This window comes from Rhopilema esculentum, chromosome 16, assembly GCF_057945365.1.
Source record: "Rhopilema esculentum isolate cy_ngs chromosome 16, ASM5794536v1, whole genome shotgun sequence".
NCBI classification, from domain to species: Eukaryota; Metazoa; Cnidaria; class Scyphozoa; order Rhizostomeae; family Rhizostomatidae; genus Rhopilema; species Rhopilema esculentum.
The window spans coordinates 13,097,763-13,112,501 of NC_142830.1; the positions used below are offsets into that span (position 1 = coordinate 13,097,763).

Genomic DNA, 14,739 nt, shown 5'->3' on the forward strand with positions numbered 1-14,739 from the left:
AGATGAGACTGCACAATAATGCAAATAAATGCGCTCGAATAATGCAAACAAAATAGGCCAACAAGATAACTGAATACACCAGGCAAAAATAAGGATATTATCCAGGCCTATCTGCATTTACTTTAATTTTATCACATAATACAAACAGAAGCATCCCTGATTGGCAAGCAATAACAAATTGGCATTTCAAGAGGGAACAGATCTGAATCAGTGTAGTATTATGTAGCAGCCTACCTTTCCTTTCCACTTTGCTGTTGGTAGATTAAGTTTAGTGGTCAAATGAGAGAATGATTATGAAACAGTAATACGGACATTGCAATAGTTTTTTAATTAAGTCATGTTTACTGTTTTCGATGCAGCTCCATCACTCCAACCGCTCCGACGTCCATTAACTGTTTATATCGATCTCATGATGAGACTATTTTGAACCAACTTTGAGGCTGTACGCTGCATATTTATCAGCGTACAGAACCATTGTTTTAGCTGATTAACGGCAAATATTATTCATGGAAGGGAGCATTTTGATTGGTTAAAGTACCGTCTAGGGTATTCACTGCGTATTCATGACCGATCTCCATACAACATGAAGTAGCTCAATCTTCAAAATTAGCTTCAAAGATCCCCCAGCTTCTCTATGCTTCGCAGCGTTATTGCTTCCATGAATTTCGTGATATTTTGTACTTGTACAAAATGTAGAATATTGAAGGTAACGAATTCAACCAGAATCAATAGCCCCAAAACATTTTTTACTAATTACAATTATACGTCGTATTAATATTTTTTCTGAGAAATCTCAGGGTATTCACTGAATACCTTGAATACCCGGACGCTACGCCACTGGCCCTTTTACCACTAGAAAACGCCCTTTTGCAAACAAGGAAAGCCAATTTTGCCTGAAATATACGCCAATAATTAACTGTTGGCTATGTAAAGGCAGTTTGAAAATCAAAGGATGTTATCAAAAAAAGTATGTTACCAAAATATTACCCCTCCCCCAACATTATCTCATCGGATTTAGACGAAATACAAAATTAATCCTACCGAGAACTGGGGGAAAACGTCCCCCAGTCCCCCCCCCCCCCCGTGGCGCCGCTACTGGCAATAACAAAAAATTTTAATTTCTTTGTCGAATCTTACCAATCTATAGCAGTTTGTGTCATTTAAGAATGTTTAAGAATAATTTTAGACTCAGATTCAGAAATTTCAAAGATTATTTAGGCTCAGATTCAGAAATTGATATATTGTTATAAAGATAAATGTGATGTGTTTGGCACATTATATTTTTTGCTGATTTTATCGCACTGTTTGGTACGAAGCGGGGAGGGGTGTTGTATCTATCAATTAAATCTTACTTGTTTATCTATCAATTAGATCTTCTATTTATTTATTTATCTCGCCGTGTAAAAAAGTTTAAAAGAAGCATTAGGCTAACCAGCATATTTTGCAAAGTGAAGGTGATGCAGAGAGTTGGAAATGAAGGAAAATAGAACTATATATTTTTGAATTTTGTTTCTAACAATTTTCAAGCATAATCAGAACCAGATAGTTAGAAGAAAACAACAATGTGTTTCTGGAGAATCTACTCTCGTGTCAAGAAAACATTGCTTTGCAATCATTTAACGAATGCACATTTGTAAAATTCAGCAGTATATCCTACAACCAAATACGTTGATATGCAAAATTCATTTTATGTTATCGTTATCTTCGATCTGTATGTAGTCATATGTACCATCTGTAAAATCCCTCTTATATTTGGCTAATTTGGTGTCTTGATTATACATTCTTTCTTATGAGAAAAGTTTTGGTCAAAAGTTAAAAACAAATCAAAAACTAGCTAAGGCTGAGCTACTGTAAAATGTAATTTTGAAAAATGTTGTAATATCCCCTTCATAACTTTCATCCCAAAAAACGAGTAATTTTTTCCATCTAGGGGTGGCGAGTTTTAAAACTTTTCACCAAATAAAGGATCTTTTACTCACATTTTTGGCAAATGAGGCCTAAACCCCCCCTCCCCTCAAAGTGCAATATCTAACGATTGCACTGCTTTCACCCTAATTTAGCCACAATTTAAAAACAATCCAGCCTAACAGTTTTGGAAAATTAAGAACAGCCAGCCTGAACTTTAATTTACTGGTTCTTATAAAAAAAAGGAATTATTAATTTACTGGCTCGTTATCCATGAAATAAGAACGGCGAACTTAGACGAAAATTATCGCTGTGATAAATGCATAGAGATGGATAAATGCGTGTAATAATTGCATCCGTTTGTTGTCTCGTAGATCTTGGGTTTCCACAACAGCAATGTCTTTGTCTCAATTGTAAAGATTCAAAAAAGAAGATGACTGGTTCACTCCTTAACGTCAAGGTCATCCGTAGCTCGATGGTGGCCCCAGAAGACATATCAGGTCAGACATATGAAGTCCTATTTTCTCAATTTTTTACATAGGGACGCAGGAAACATTTATAACAAGGGGGCACGAAGTTTCGAAATGCGTTTATCATGGTGACCAGTCTCAAAAAGGTTCTAGCAAAAGGCACTCTGACAGTAAAAATTCTGTCAGAAAAGAAACTCTTTTCTCTTGAAAGGGGTGTTGCAAAATTTTGAGGGGTTCCCCAGGTACAATGCTTCTTGTACCCCCTGGCTCTTATGCCTCTGGTTTTGCTGAAGTATAATTAGATCAGCTTTTATGGGGGCCGGGGACAGATTACTGAGCGACGTGAAGTTATATTAGGGGCCCTCCCCGAAATTAAACATATCACTTTTCTTCTGAAATATAACTGTTTATTTCAGAAGATATTGAAGATAAATCAAATTAGCTTAGATTTAGCCTAAGATTTTATCTTAATTTGTTGATGTCCTTCTAGGCTTGGAGCATGGGGTAGTTTGTGTCATTTGCTACCCTTTGGCAAGCCTAAAGCTGGCTTAGGAGCTATTTCAAAATTTGACCAGACAAGTGTAAATGTAATTTTTTTGGGGGGGGCGCCATTATTCTACAGAACCCCCCTCAATGATGCCTCTAAAATTATCAGTTGGAGCGCCCCCGGTTATCTACTGGCATCTGCGGAGTAGCATGAGTCAGCATAATGGTCTCAAAGCGAACAGGTATTAGCTACTGCGAAAGCAGCTGTGCAGCAGCATGACTCAGCACACTTATACGTGCAACTGCTAAAGCTTGGTTCCCACTAGGCGACTAAGTGCGTTCAAGTGCGTTCATCTCTGAGCGTCCAAGTTAAACGCGAAGTGGGAATGCTCCGGGCGTTTAACTTGGAGGAAATTAATGCACTTGAACGCTCAAAAAAGTTATACGCCAAGATCAAAAAAATTTGATCTGAGCGTTTAAATTCAAGGAATGTTTCATTCATCAACTAACAAGTAAGATGCAATTGTGAAGTCAAAATGAGGCAATTTCAACCGTAGCAACGCATGAAATCGATTTCGTGACTGCTAGCACCTTGCGATCAATAAACAATGCCAATTAACGGATTTCTGATAACTTGTAAATTTTGAAAAGAGTTATACAATCAGGATTACTTGAAATGACTAACGAGAGGCCATAAACTGAAAGCATAGAACACCTACAATGTATACGTAAAAGAATTGCGAAATTTGTGTCACGAAAATGCAAGGGAACTTAAGTTGCGATCCTGTTAGTGTGGCTAACAATGGCCTTTACATAATTTTCAAGAGAGGGTTACAACATCTTACAATTGCATAATTCATAAGTGATAAAAGAGCAAAAATGATAATTATTTTAGTGTTTAAATGCATGTCCGAGAGTCTATAAAACGCGACATTTAGACATTTTGACTTGTCTTCACACAGCTAGCTGAGTGTTTATGTTTGCAAGTGGGAATGCCTCGGTAGTTTATCTGTTATCTTTAATTAAAAGGATTAGAGATGAACGCACTTGAACGCACTTAGTTGCCTAGTGGGAACCAAGCTTAAGCGACAGATCTCCTCTCTTGGTCAGTTAGGGAGGCGCGTGAGTCAGCATTTCTACTGACGGAATTACGCAACTTTTTTGTAATAAGCTGATCTGGTGAAATTTAAGAAACTTTTGTGGAAACGGCTATGGATTACAAGGATTTTATTACAAAAACCGATTCGTTAACCGAGCACCTGGTTTACAGGGTTGATATTCTTGGGCACAAATCGTAGCAAGATGCAATCAATTTTACTCAATAGCTAAACCGCATTAACTTTCGGCGTAAACATTTTATGATTTTTTCTCAACCGTTTTATCCCACCTTTTGGTAGATTTTGTTTGAAAATCTAATGAAAGATCCATTTCAAAATTAATCAAACATTGCCACCTTGAAAATCTCAGATAATGTAATTTTCATAAATAAAATTCAACTTCGTTATTAATTATTAATTACTGAATGATCTGTTTGTAAAGTCGAGTCGTTATACCAAAAGCTGGTTGAGACGAAAACGAACATGTTTAGGCCTAACAATTTACCACTGTAGGATACAACGTTTAATAGGATACAACGTAAATAGGATACAAGACGGAGAAAATCTAGCAAAAGTATAGCGGAAATAAATTAAGATGCCGTTAGTTACAACAGGTCATTCAGTGGCCAAGGCACGTGGATTATGCTCATTGTTACGCACCTCATTGCCCGTAATCAAAGGACTATCTCATGCAACAACACAAGGATCAACAGAGGTCATCATTCTTTCGCTGTGAAGCATAAAATCTCTGTTGTGTTCCCTTATATAAGGGAGGCCAGGCTCTACAACTGTTTATTTTTAAGTGTTCTAACATTTCAACCGGCTAGCGCAACTTACAGTAAGCAAAGTGCTAGGCCGAGTGAATTAGTCACAAAATCAGGCCAACCATGTCTTCTGACGATGCTTTGGTGGTCCGGACAATGTCTGTGTCGAGGTCTGGAAGTAATGGTCAAATAAACGATGTTCCAGAGGTTATTGTAGTTAACAGAAGCCCTGATGAATCGAAGCCATATGCTGGAAACGGCTTCGACGAGCGAATCGGCTCGCCAGATTCCGGCCACTACATGATAAATGAAAATGAAAAAGCCGTCGTTGTTTCTAATCCATCCCTTGTATCAGATTTTCAGGAGAAAGTCAATCTATCATGGGAAGACCTCAGTGTTGTTGCAAATTTGCCGAAGCCATCGTTGTTCAAAAGATGCCTCAAACGTGGCCAAGGAAATGCTGTTGTCACCAAGAAACAGATCTTGTTTGATGGTAAATTTTCAGAAATATTCTATTCTGATCTGCATTTTTATATTGATGCTTATTGTAGTTGTGAAATGATTAAATTTTTATTACCCAGGTGAAACAAGATATTGCAATCTTATCAAACCGAACGATGTCATTTTGTTTACCGTTAGTGTAAATTTGCTATGTTTTTGAAATGACTCTTCAAGAATTCCTTAGCAATTATTTGCATCTTACGTTTGCAAGTCACATATTTTGTGACATCTGTACCAATCCAAGGTGCGATCTAAACTCAGTTTTGCCTGAAACAGACTTTTCGTTGCAAGCTTTTTAGAAATATTATTTAGATCGCTTTTCCAGTTCCGTTTTTGTAGGTAAAACATAAGCTCCCCTTCTTGACATTCCGAAGCTGCTTAGAATTGTATTAAGAGACAAGCACTTTCAAAAACAAAATTCTCATTGAATTGCGATTTATTAACAAAACAGTCCTGCACAACCGTATGTTATTATGTATTTCTTTGAGGGATTTCTTTACCCATTCTGTGTTTGTTCAACGACATCTTTGCATTAAACGACATCGTCTTACCGTGTTTTATCGTGCCTCAAGCATTAGGATTTCTATCCTTCTGTACTATCTCCTCTTGCCTTATTCTGTGTTATCTCCTAAGCTAGTTAGACACAACGCACGAACTCGTTTGAGATTAAACACTATCGCTGAGATAATTTTGTCGTTAAAGTGAAGACATCTTTTAAACGCATTTTGATATAACCAAGCTTGAATATCATTTAATCTCTTTCACAGTTAATGGCAAAGTCGAGGCGGGAACACTCCTTGCTGTCATGGGAGCAAGGTAAGTGCTTTTAGTTCTCAAGCGCCTATAAAAACATTACATTGCATATTAAGGCTTATAATCTCAAGAAATATGAAGTCTTTTGTCGTATCGAAATTGATAGTCTGTAACTTCATTAAAGATTTCCTAATTTGCACAAGGAAAGATGGTATTTGCGTTTAAGCAATATATTGTTCCTAATGAGACAATCTTGGTTCAGTTTTACCCGAACGATTGGGAAAAGAATTCATTTACCTCGAATTTTGCCTGTTGCCCTTTCGATAGGGATGCTACGAAGGCGCGTGAGTCAGCAATTTTGATGAACTACTGATTAGGTCAGGGTTTAGGCTACTGTGATGGCGCGTGAGTCAGCAATTTTGATGATCTGCCAAATCTACTGATTATGTCAGCTATTAAGACTGCTGTGATGGCGCGTGAGTCAGCAGTTTTGATTAAAAGCTTTGATTTTGGAATGCCACTATGTTGCCCTGAGAAGGAGCATGACTCAGCAGAAATATAAAATGCATGGCGTTTGATTATGGAGATCGTAAGAGGTCCCCAAGCTCTGTTGTTTTAAGTCTTTCTATTTCTCTATGGTTTTCCATTATCTTAACTATATATTATTTTCGAGTAAATAAACGACTCGAAATTGACTCCCTGCCTCTTTTGGATCATCTACCAACCATCTTCCAACCATTAAAGACATCTTTCTGCCCACTTTCTGCCCATTTTCTGCCCACTTTCTGCCACGTGAGCAACCCTTTCTACTCCTATTTCTACATCTTAAAACCCCCTTTCTGCTCCTCGGAGATCCTTTTTTCTGTCACTTTGAGAAATCCATTCTATTCTAATGGAGTTCTTTTCTGCCTCTTAGAATCCCATTTTTGCTTTCTGCCATTTGTGGAGCCCCTGTCTACCCTCAGGGACCATCTTTCTGCCATTTAGAGACCCCTTTCAGTTCTCCTTCTACCACTTTTGAGCCTCTGATACCCCAAGGGGCCCTCTTTCTGCCCCTTTGGACCCCTTGCCTTTTCTTTGGATATCCTTGTCTTGTCTGCCACTTGCCTGCTATCCAGGCTGAATGCAACTCCTTTGTTTTTGTTACTTTTGTCTCCAATATTGTAGGATTGCAGGCAGCCTCTGTATCTATGATTTTTGCCCTTGCCCTCACAAATAAGAATTTTGAAAGTATGTATTTCAGATAACCTTAAATTTCAAAAGTATTTTTTGAAAACCCTTTTTTTTGATGCGTTTTTGTTCTTTCTGGTCAATCGGAATCTAAAGATATACCAAGATTTTTTTTTAATTTGGACGATCTTCTAGTGGACCTTGAAATGCATTTTGGAAAATTCAATATGAAGCCATCAATTTTAACTTGCTTTTTGTTTGTCTTCTGAATTTATATAATGAATATTATCGTTTATCTCCACAATACACCTAAGCTTCTAAATCAAACAAGGGGATCCAAACTGCATTAGTCCTCCGTGGCATTTTAAGTTGATTTACTTTGAAATGAAGTTGCCTAATCTGATTTTCAGGGCTCTTTCACTCCTTTATCATCAAATGAGTGGTTCCTTAATTCGTTTACTTCACCCGATCGGATGTAAAAATTAATTTGAAGGGATTGCAAGTTTATTTAGTATTTTTCGTGATAATTTTGTGTATATGGTTTCGCAAAATCCAGTTAGAATAGGTTTACTCAGCTCTCCTTTATCAGGCAAAAATAAATCAACTCATCAAGTAGCATGATGGAAATGGGCCATGCAATATTTATCTTATGATTTGAGCCGTCAATTTATATGTTTTATAGCTACATAGCCCTTTTTGTAAAGGTATACCAACATTGGGTAATCAGAGCTTCTTTCACTATAACCTCTTTCTAGACAAGAGATAATATTTTTACTAAGAAACCTTTGCTTAGCGTTCCCGCCTAGCATTCCGGTGGGCATTTTTCTGCAGGGGCTCCGACGCAAATTGGAAAGTAGAGGGGCGGGGGATCCAAGGGCAAATAAAGACCCTTAACGAAAGACTCTATTATCTTCCAAAGTAGTGGGAGTGGACATGGCCCCCAGCCCCAACCCCTCCGTCATTGGAAACTTTTCTTGTATTTTACCTGAAGGATTTTTTGTCTATACTGATACTTTTCCAAAACCCTTTAATTTGGCGATATTGTTTCCGTTAATACTTACACGGTAACTTGTGATGGTTCTGTTGTTTCTACTTTGAAACTGTTTGCGAGCGCTGGAGTTGGCGAGACCCTTTTTGCTGATATTGTATGTGTTTTTATTACCAGGGCTAGGCTTCTTCCCACAACTGCATGGCAGTTGGTAGCTGTTTCTACTCTCAAAAAACATCTGCCTATTTCATCATTGTAGACTTTCATTTCTAAAGAATAATTATAAAAGCGTTTTGCCATTCAAAGTAACCAATGAAATTGCAATAGACGAGGGGCAATTCACTCTTGCAAATAGCGTACGAGATTTTCCCTAAAACAAAAAGATTTCTAGGAATTTTCAGATAAAACAATAGGATTTTCCCAAAAGGTGTACGAAATTTTCTTAGAGTGATTTGCCCCTCGGCAATAGATTTACACAGTGACGCGTCAATATATTTTAAGAGTTTCAAATCTGAATCCCTTACCTAAAAGAGATTATAAAATACCTCTAAATGTGCAAAATGAGCTGAGATATGGTCTCATAAGCACGAGTCCCTTCCCCATCGAATCATTGCTATTTGGTCTTGACTCTAAAATCTGTAAACTAGTCCAAACAACACCAATCCATAAGTGAGACTCGATTGCTCTATTTCAATTAATTTCAAACAGATTTAATTGTATTTGGACATTTTGAGGTATTTCATGGTGCCTCTTCAGGTTATTAGGCTCAAATTCAAAATTTTTAGAAATAATTTTTGTGACTCCATCACTTTGGAACTTATCGTCAAAAATCAAAAGATCTAACAATTTTTTGATGACGTCGTATGTCAGTTCTCTACTGACTTCCCTAATCTCAAAGTTTTTCGTCCTCGCAGTGGTGCTGGTAAGACGACATTGATGAACACTTTGGCGCATCAAAACATCAGTATGCTCGATATTTCTGGTTCGATCAAAGTCAATGGTCAAGAAATCGGGAAGAAAATGAAGACAATTTCTGCTTATGTCCAGCAGGAAGATTTGTTCATCGGAACATTGACAGTTCGAGAGCATTTAATCTTCCAGGTAAGCTCTGGAACATATAAATTGAACCCTTTTTTAATTCTTATAAATAAAACAAAACAAATAAATTGAATCTTTTCTTAACTCTCAATTTAAAGTAGTCCAATTTTATTAGCACTAACGTGTAATATTTTTGAATTTTATTCTTGCTAGTAAAGTGTTGTTATTTTGAAGTAATTAAAATGATGACCAATTTCATGTAAGCTAACTCGGTATTTAACTATATAGGGCACTGGGCTCGATAACTATTGCATTTTTACTCAGTGTCCTAGGCAACGTATATATACAAAAATCTTATTGTTGAAATGAAATGAATTTGAATGGGATCATATTCAAGGCAATTAAAGGAAGGTATCGACTGCGACAAAGAGCTGTTAAGCCAGGGTTTAAGATATTTTTCAGACATTGTTTAGATACAATTATGGCTTCCGTTTAACTTTCAACATTTTGCTTTAAAGCAGAGTCTTTAAAAAATTGCAGTTGCTTGCACGATCTTACAAACTGCAGTTGAAATGCTGACATAGATTCAGCCGTCTGCTTTGATTGTGTAGTGTAATTTGATTGAATAAGACAAAACTGCTTGTTTTTTGATTGGTTTAAAGCGAGCTACGTCTGCGTTGATTGGTTCAGAACTGGCACACCCCGCGAAGTATGCAACTTGCGCTGACACAAGAGAATAAAAGAATTAAAGAATAAATAGGAATAATTCCAAGAGAATAAACGAATTTAATCTCGTTGCCTAGATTTTAAGATAAGTTGGTTAGAAGAATTTTTCGAATGCAGAAATCAAAGTGCGAGGCAAAATCGTTTATTTTTGGTATAATCTTGTAAGGTGCAGGCAAAAGTCATGTAATCAAGCTAATTGTATTTAGAGATACCGACACAAACAATGTACCTGTGAAATTTGTAGTACCTAAGTTTTGGTAAAGGGGCATAGAAAATTGGGGCTACCTGGTGGCAGAGAAATGGGAGTAAAACCCAAGGGAGTAAAACCCATGAAAGTAAAATCACGGCTGTTTTCTCCCAACGATATTTAATCAGTGCAGAGGGCTCTCACAACAAACACGCTTCTCAGCTTGAATTAGGCCCATTTTGACGTGTTAGCGTAGTTTTACTACACTAGCTACAAAAATGCACGCCTCTAGAGATGTAATTTCTTTCAGATTAGTTCATCCACATCCAGTTTATTTGTTGGGAGATCAGAGCTCTCAGCTCAGCCAATCGAAGATTTGACAGCTATGAATTTTGAGACGGACTTAGAATTAATTGTAAATGGCTACATTTCTCCTGCCTTCCAATGCTTCATATAAAATATTGGTGAATATCCCTTTCAGGCCTTGCTAAGGATTGATTCAACTTTGTCAAAAGAGGAGAAATACGCAAAAGCCGACAAGGTGATACACGAGGTGAGCCAAAGAATAATGCAATACAGTTAAATTAATTTGCAAAAATTAAATTTATTTGCCAAAAGAAAAAAGCGATGTAGTCATGCTGTCTGTCAATTTTAAGAAGGCATTGAGGTTTCGTAAATAGCGATGTTTGGATCGGTGCAAGATGAACAGATTTATATATTTGCAGGGAACAACATCAAATTTTTGAACTGGTTGGTGTTCTGGGCTGTTTGTGTTGTTGGTCCAAAATATTTGCATTCATTATTGCATTTATAAATTTCTCCTCCAGCTTGGCTTGACAAAATGCAAGGACACAATCATTGGTGTTCCAGGCAGGATTCGAGGAATCTCAGGCGGAGAGATGAAGCGACTCTCCTTCGCATCGGAGGTTTGTTTGGCTCTTGTGTTGAAATGGGACTGTAACAAGTAGGGTCACTGAGAGAGACGGGTCATAAGGGGTAAAGAACAAAGAGGGCACTTTTGCATGTTTTTCTGATTTCCGGACGCCCAATGATGAAGTAACGTTTGTTTTGTTGTAGCAATTTTTACACATTCCGGATTTGTTTTCAATGCAATTATAACCTCTGATTAGTTTTTTTTCTCTTTTAAAAATTTGCCAATACCACCACTGCCCAACCTCATATGCTTTTAACAGAGCAACCTCATATACGTCAAATTCTTTTGTTATAAATATCCAATTTGTTCTTGTTGCCCCACCACTGATACACTTTTCACAGATTTTAAAACTTTTTCTTGTTGCTCAAATGTTGTTCGGATTTTCTTTTGGACTATACGAACCCAAATTTTTCTTGTTTCCAAATTTCTTTTGCCCTTTCTTTGGCAAACTTTAAGAAACCCAATTGTTCTTGTTGCCCAATTTTATCTTGGCCCTTTTTGCAGATTTTGACAAATCCTTCCTTGCTTTTTGTCGACGAGCCTACTTCTGGACTTGATGCCTTCATGGCACAAAGCGTTATTGGTGCTCTTCAGAAAATGTCCGATTCTGGGCGAACGATTGTTGCAACAATCCATCAACCGTCGTCCGAAGTTTACAACATGTTCAATAAGTATGTTGATACAAATAATATTGAACGTAAAAGACTAAAGGAAATAGTTGTTCTCTTCATCGACATAATTTCCCAGTACTTTTTGTTTCTTTTCACTAAGAGTTTCTTTGGAAACTTCTGTGAAAGATTTGGTACAACTTAAAAAATGTGTATTCTGTGTATAATGCAAAGAGTAATAATACGAAGAATATTCAGGAACAAAGTAATATGATGACATAAATTCGCTGTAATGAAATAGAATTTTAAAGTAAATTTAATTTAATAAATAATTTTGCGAATATCAAGTTAATTAGAGAAGTAGGTATTAATTTATGGGAGATTGTTTAAATCTAAAAGAGTTTAGTTAACTGGGTCCTGCTCGTCATTGAGTAAAAATTTGTTTGGTTTTAACATTGATAGACCCACCCTTGGTATGTGTGATCAGGGGCTCTTTGCATTGTTACTCACTTCTCAACTTGTAGCATACTAACTAAACAAAACACAATTAATGTTTTAAGCAGTTTTAAAGTTAATTGTGATAAGATCATTATCTCAAGTTCATCTTTATGAAAATTACTTTATATGTATTCTGTATCACTCACAGGCATGTTGACACTTGGATAATATGATCAGATTTGTTGAATGAAAGGAACAACAAAATGTGCCGAAAACAAACAACAATGAACACAAATTGTATCTCTTATTTATTTATAAACAGATAGATCTTATTTTGCCCTGGCATGAAGAGCTTATTTATTTTGCAGGGTTCTTTATATGTCAGAAGGACGAGTAGCCTACATTGGAAAGACACAAGATGCTTTGCCATTCTTTTCTAAGTAACTATCAATTTTTTAAGGTTTTTTGATTTTAATAATTATAATACTTCTTTTTTCTGATTGGGAAGCCACTCCCATCCTTTCTCTCAAAGAGCATTTCTGCAAAAATAATTGACTTTGGTGGCATACTCTCTAACTGCTGGAGCAGAGCTTTTCAACACAAAGACTTTTACATGACTGGTGCAGAAGCACCAGTATTTGATATGTGAATGATTCAGGGACGCCGGAACGACCAAAGGGCCAGGGGAGGGGGCAGGCTTCAGGAAGAGGGCATCTGAAAGAAAATTTCCAGCTTCTACCAATTCTTTCGTAACTAACATTCTATGGCGATGTTCTATAGGCATTATTTAAATGGGCTAACTGCTGCCACAATTTCATCATGAACAAGGCACTACGGCCAGGTTTTCATTAAAAGGTACTTTTATGAAATGGGCACTTTGGCCCCTTTATCTTTCTATCAAAGGGAGAGAGGGGCAGTTGTCCCCCGCAATCCTCCTCCCCGGCGCCTCTGGAATGTGTGTAGAGCAATTTACTACACATACTACCTCAAACTCAAAGTTTGTGCTTTGACAATAAAAGCTTCAATAAAAGACTCTTAATAAAAGTATATTATAATCTCAACATCATAGAATCCCTCGCAAGTTTTGTTCAACTGATTGACTTCTTTTCTAGCCTTGGATATGTCTGTCCTGCGAACTACAATCCAGCTGACTTTTTCATAAGCACCCTTGCAATTGTTCCCGGTAGAGAAGTTGAATGCAAGGAAAGAGCCAAGGTAGGTTTACATATTCAACCAGAATTAATGAAAATAACTGTTTACCATTGTATTCTATTAAGCAAAAGATCTCTTCAGTATGCAACTGTATCATATGATCTACATGAGTGCTCTTCAGATTGCAAGTAACTGTACATGTACCATAGGTGAATAAATACTATTCGAATTTTTTCGATTTTTTCTTGGCAATCTCTCCCTTTTTGTCTGCAAAGAGTGGTTAATTTTTTAAGTTACCCATTCCTTTTCCAAGTCCTGGATTAGCATTTAAATTTCCAATGCATGGAGTGCAATGCTGGAGACAGTATAAATAATCCCATTTTTCGAATGCCTATCCAAATTTCTAAATTTAGAGATAAACTTAATTTTGGATATTGAAAAATGCATACGTAATAACATCATCAAGGTTTCAAATCAGTGCCATAAGGAGAATAGTAGCAGCAATTATTTGCCTCTCGTGTTCCGTTGTATTTACAAACGTTTCAAATTTAAGTCGCTTGCATCAGATTTTTTCAATTTCTTGAATCAATCGAAGGGCTAGCTCTTGCATTTTATATTCAGTACTTTTTCTTAGATAATTAATTAGAAAATTTCAGTTCGTCTCTCTAAAGATCCTGACAGTCAGCTTCACTAGCTTAAAAACAGTGGCTTTTCATAGACAGAGTTTAAAGACTGACTCCAATCTTTTACACTATTCTTTTTATAATGGCTTTGAAAAAAGCAAACATTTTACAACATATTTACAATTTTTCACAATTTTACAACATAGAGCCAATATATTGTAAAATGTTTGCTTTTTTCAAGGCCATTTTCAAGTTCTGTACCGCCAAAAAGCTGTTCAAATTATTTTTATAGAAACATCAATGACTTTGAGTAGCTTCATTTATTATGATACTTCTTGTTAATCTTTTTGTAGGAAATCGCTGATTCATTTGAAGAATATGCTGCTATACATCACTCTGGACAACATCATTACCACAAGGCAAGGCACCTTTCAGTTTTTAGTTCCTGGAATTTTTTATGCATAAATCTATATTAGTACAGTCAATTCTGTCTCATACGAACAGGGTTGCCAGATATGAAAGGCCAAACGGGTAGGCAACCCAGGCCAAAATGTTATAAAAAGGCCAAATCAAAAAATATTTTTCAAAAATACATTGCGCATGCGCTGTTTATATTCTACTCGTGCGTCTTTAAATAATCTCTTGACTCAAATAAAAACGTTACTTATTCTTATTTTAAAAGTTACTACAAAATTCTCATCTCAGGTCCCTTTAAAATAAACCTTTATCATTCGAATCTCTGTAAAACGAACAATTTTTTTACAATCCCCTAAAGAGATCAGATTACACAGATTTGACTGCATTTACTTCCGTGGCTTAATATATAAAGTCATTGAATAAATGAACAACTACTGGGGAATATTGTACACATCCCCCGTCCAGCTAGTCTATCGAAAATT

General features: G+C 36.5%; 1 protein-coding gene across 3 annotated transcripts in view; it reads left to right on the forward strand.

The window, feature by feature from the left end:
* The window catches only part of LOC135682176 (protein white), a 36,084-nt gene that overhangs the window by 10,385 nt on the left and 10,960 nt on the right, over window positions 1-14,739 (forward strand). For 2 of the 3 annotated variants that reach the window (XM_065196942.2, XM_065196944.2), the window contains exons 2-11: window positions 2,280-2,405; window positions 5,078-5,215; window positions 5,991-6,039; window positions 9,049-9,235; window positions 10,567-10,638; window positions 10,913-11,011; window positions 11,524-11,690; window positions 12,434-12,505; window positions 13,178-13,280; window positions 14,194-14,259. In XM_065196942.2, the coding sequence (XP_065053014.2) occupies window positions 2,280-2,405; window positions 5,078-5,215; window positions 5,991-6,039; window positions 9,049-9,235; window positions 10,567-10,638; window positions 10,913-11,011; window positions 11,524-11,690; window positions 12,434-12,505; window positions 13,178-13,280; window positions 14,194-14,259 (1,079 nt within the window). Of the gene's footprint in view, window positions 1-2,279; window positions 2,406-3,943; window positions 5,216-5,990; window positions 6,040-9,048; window positions 9,236-10,566; window positions 10,639-10,912; window positions 11,012-11,523; window positions 11,691-12,433; window positions 12,506-13,177; window positions 13,281-14,193; window positions 14,260-14,739 lie in introns of those variants that run through there. The other variant, XM_065196941.2, reaches the window with a different exon arrangement.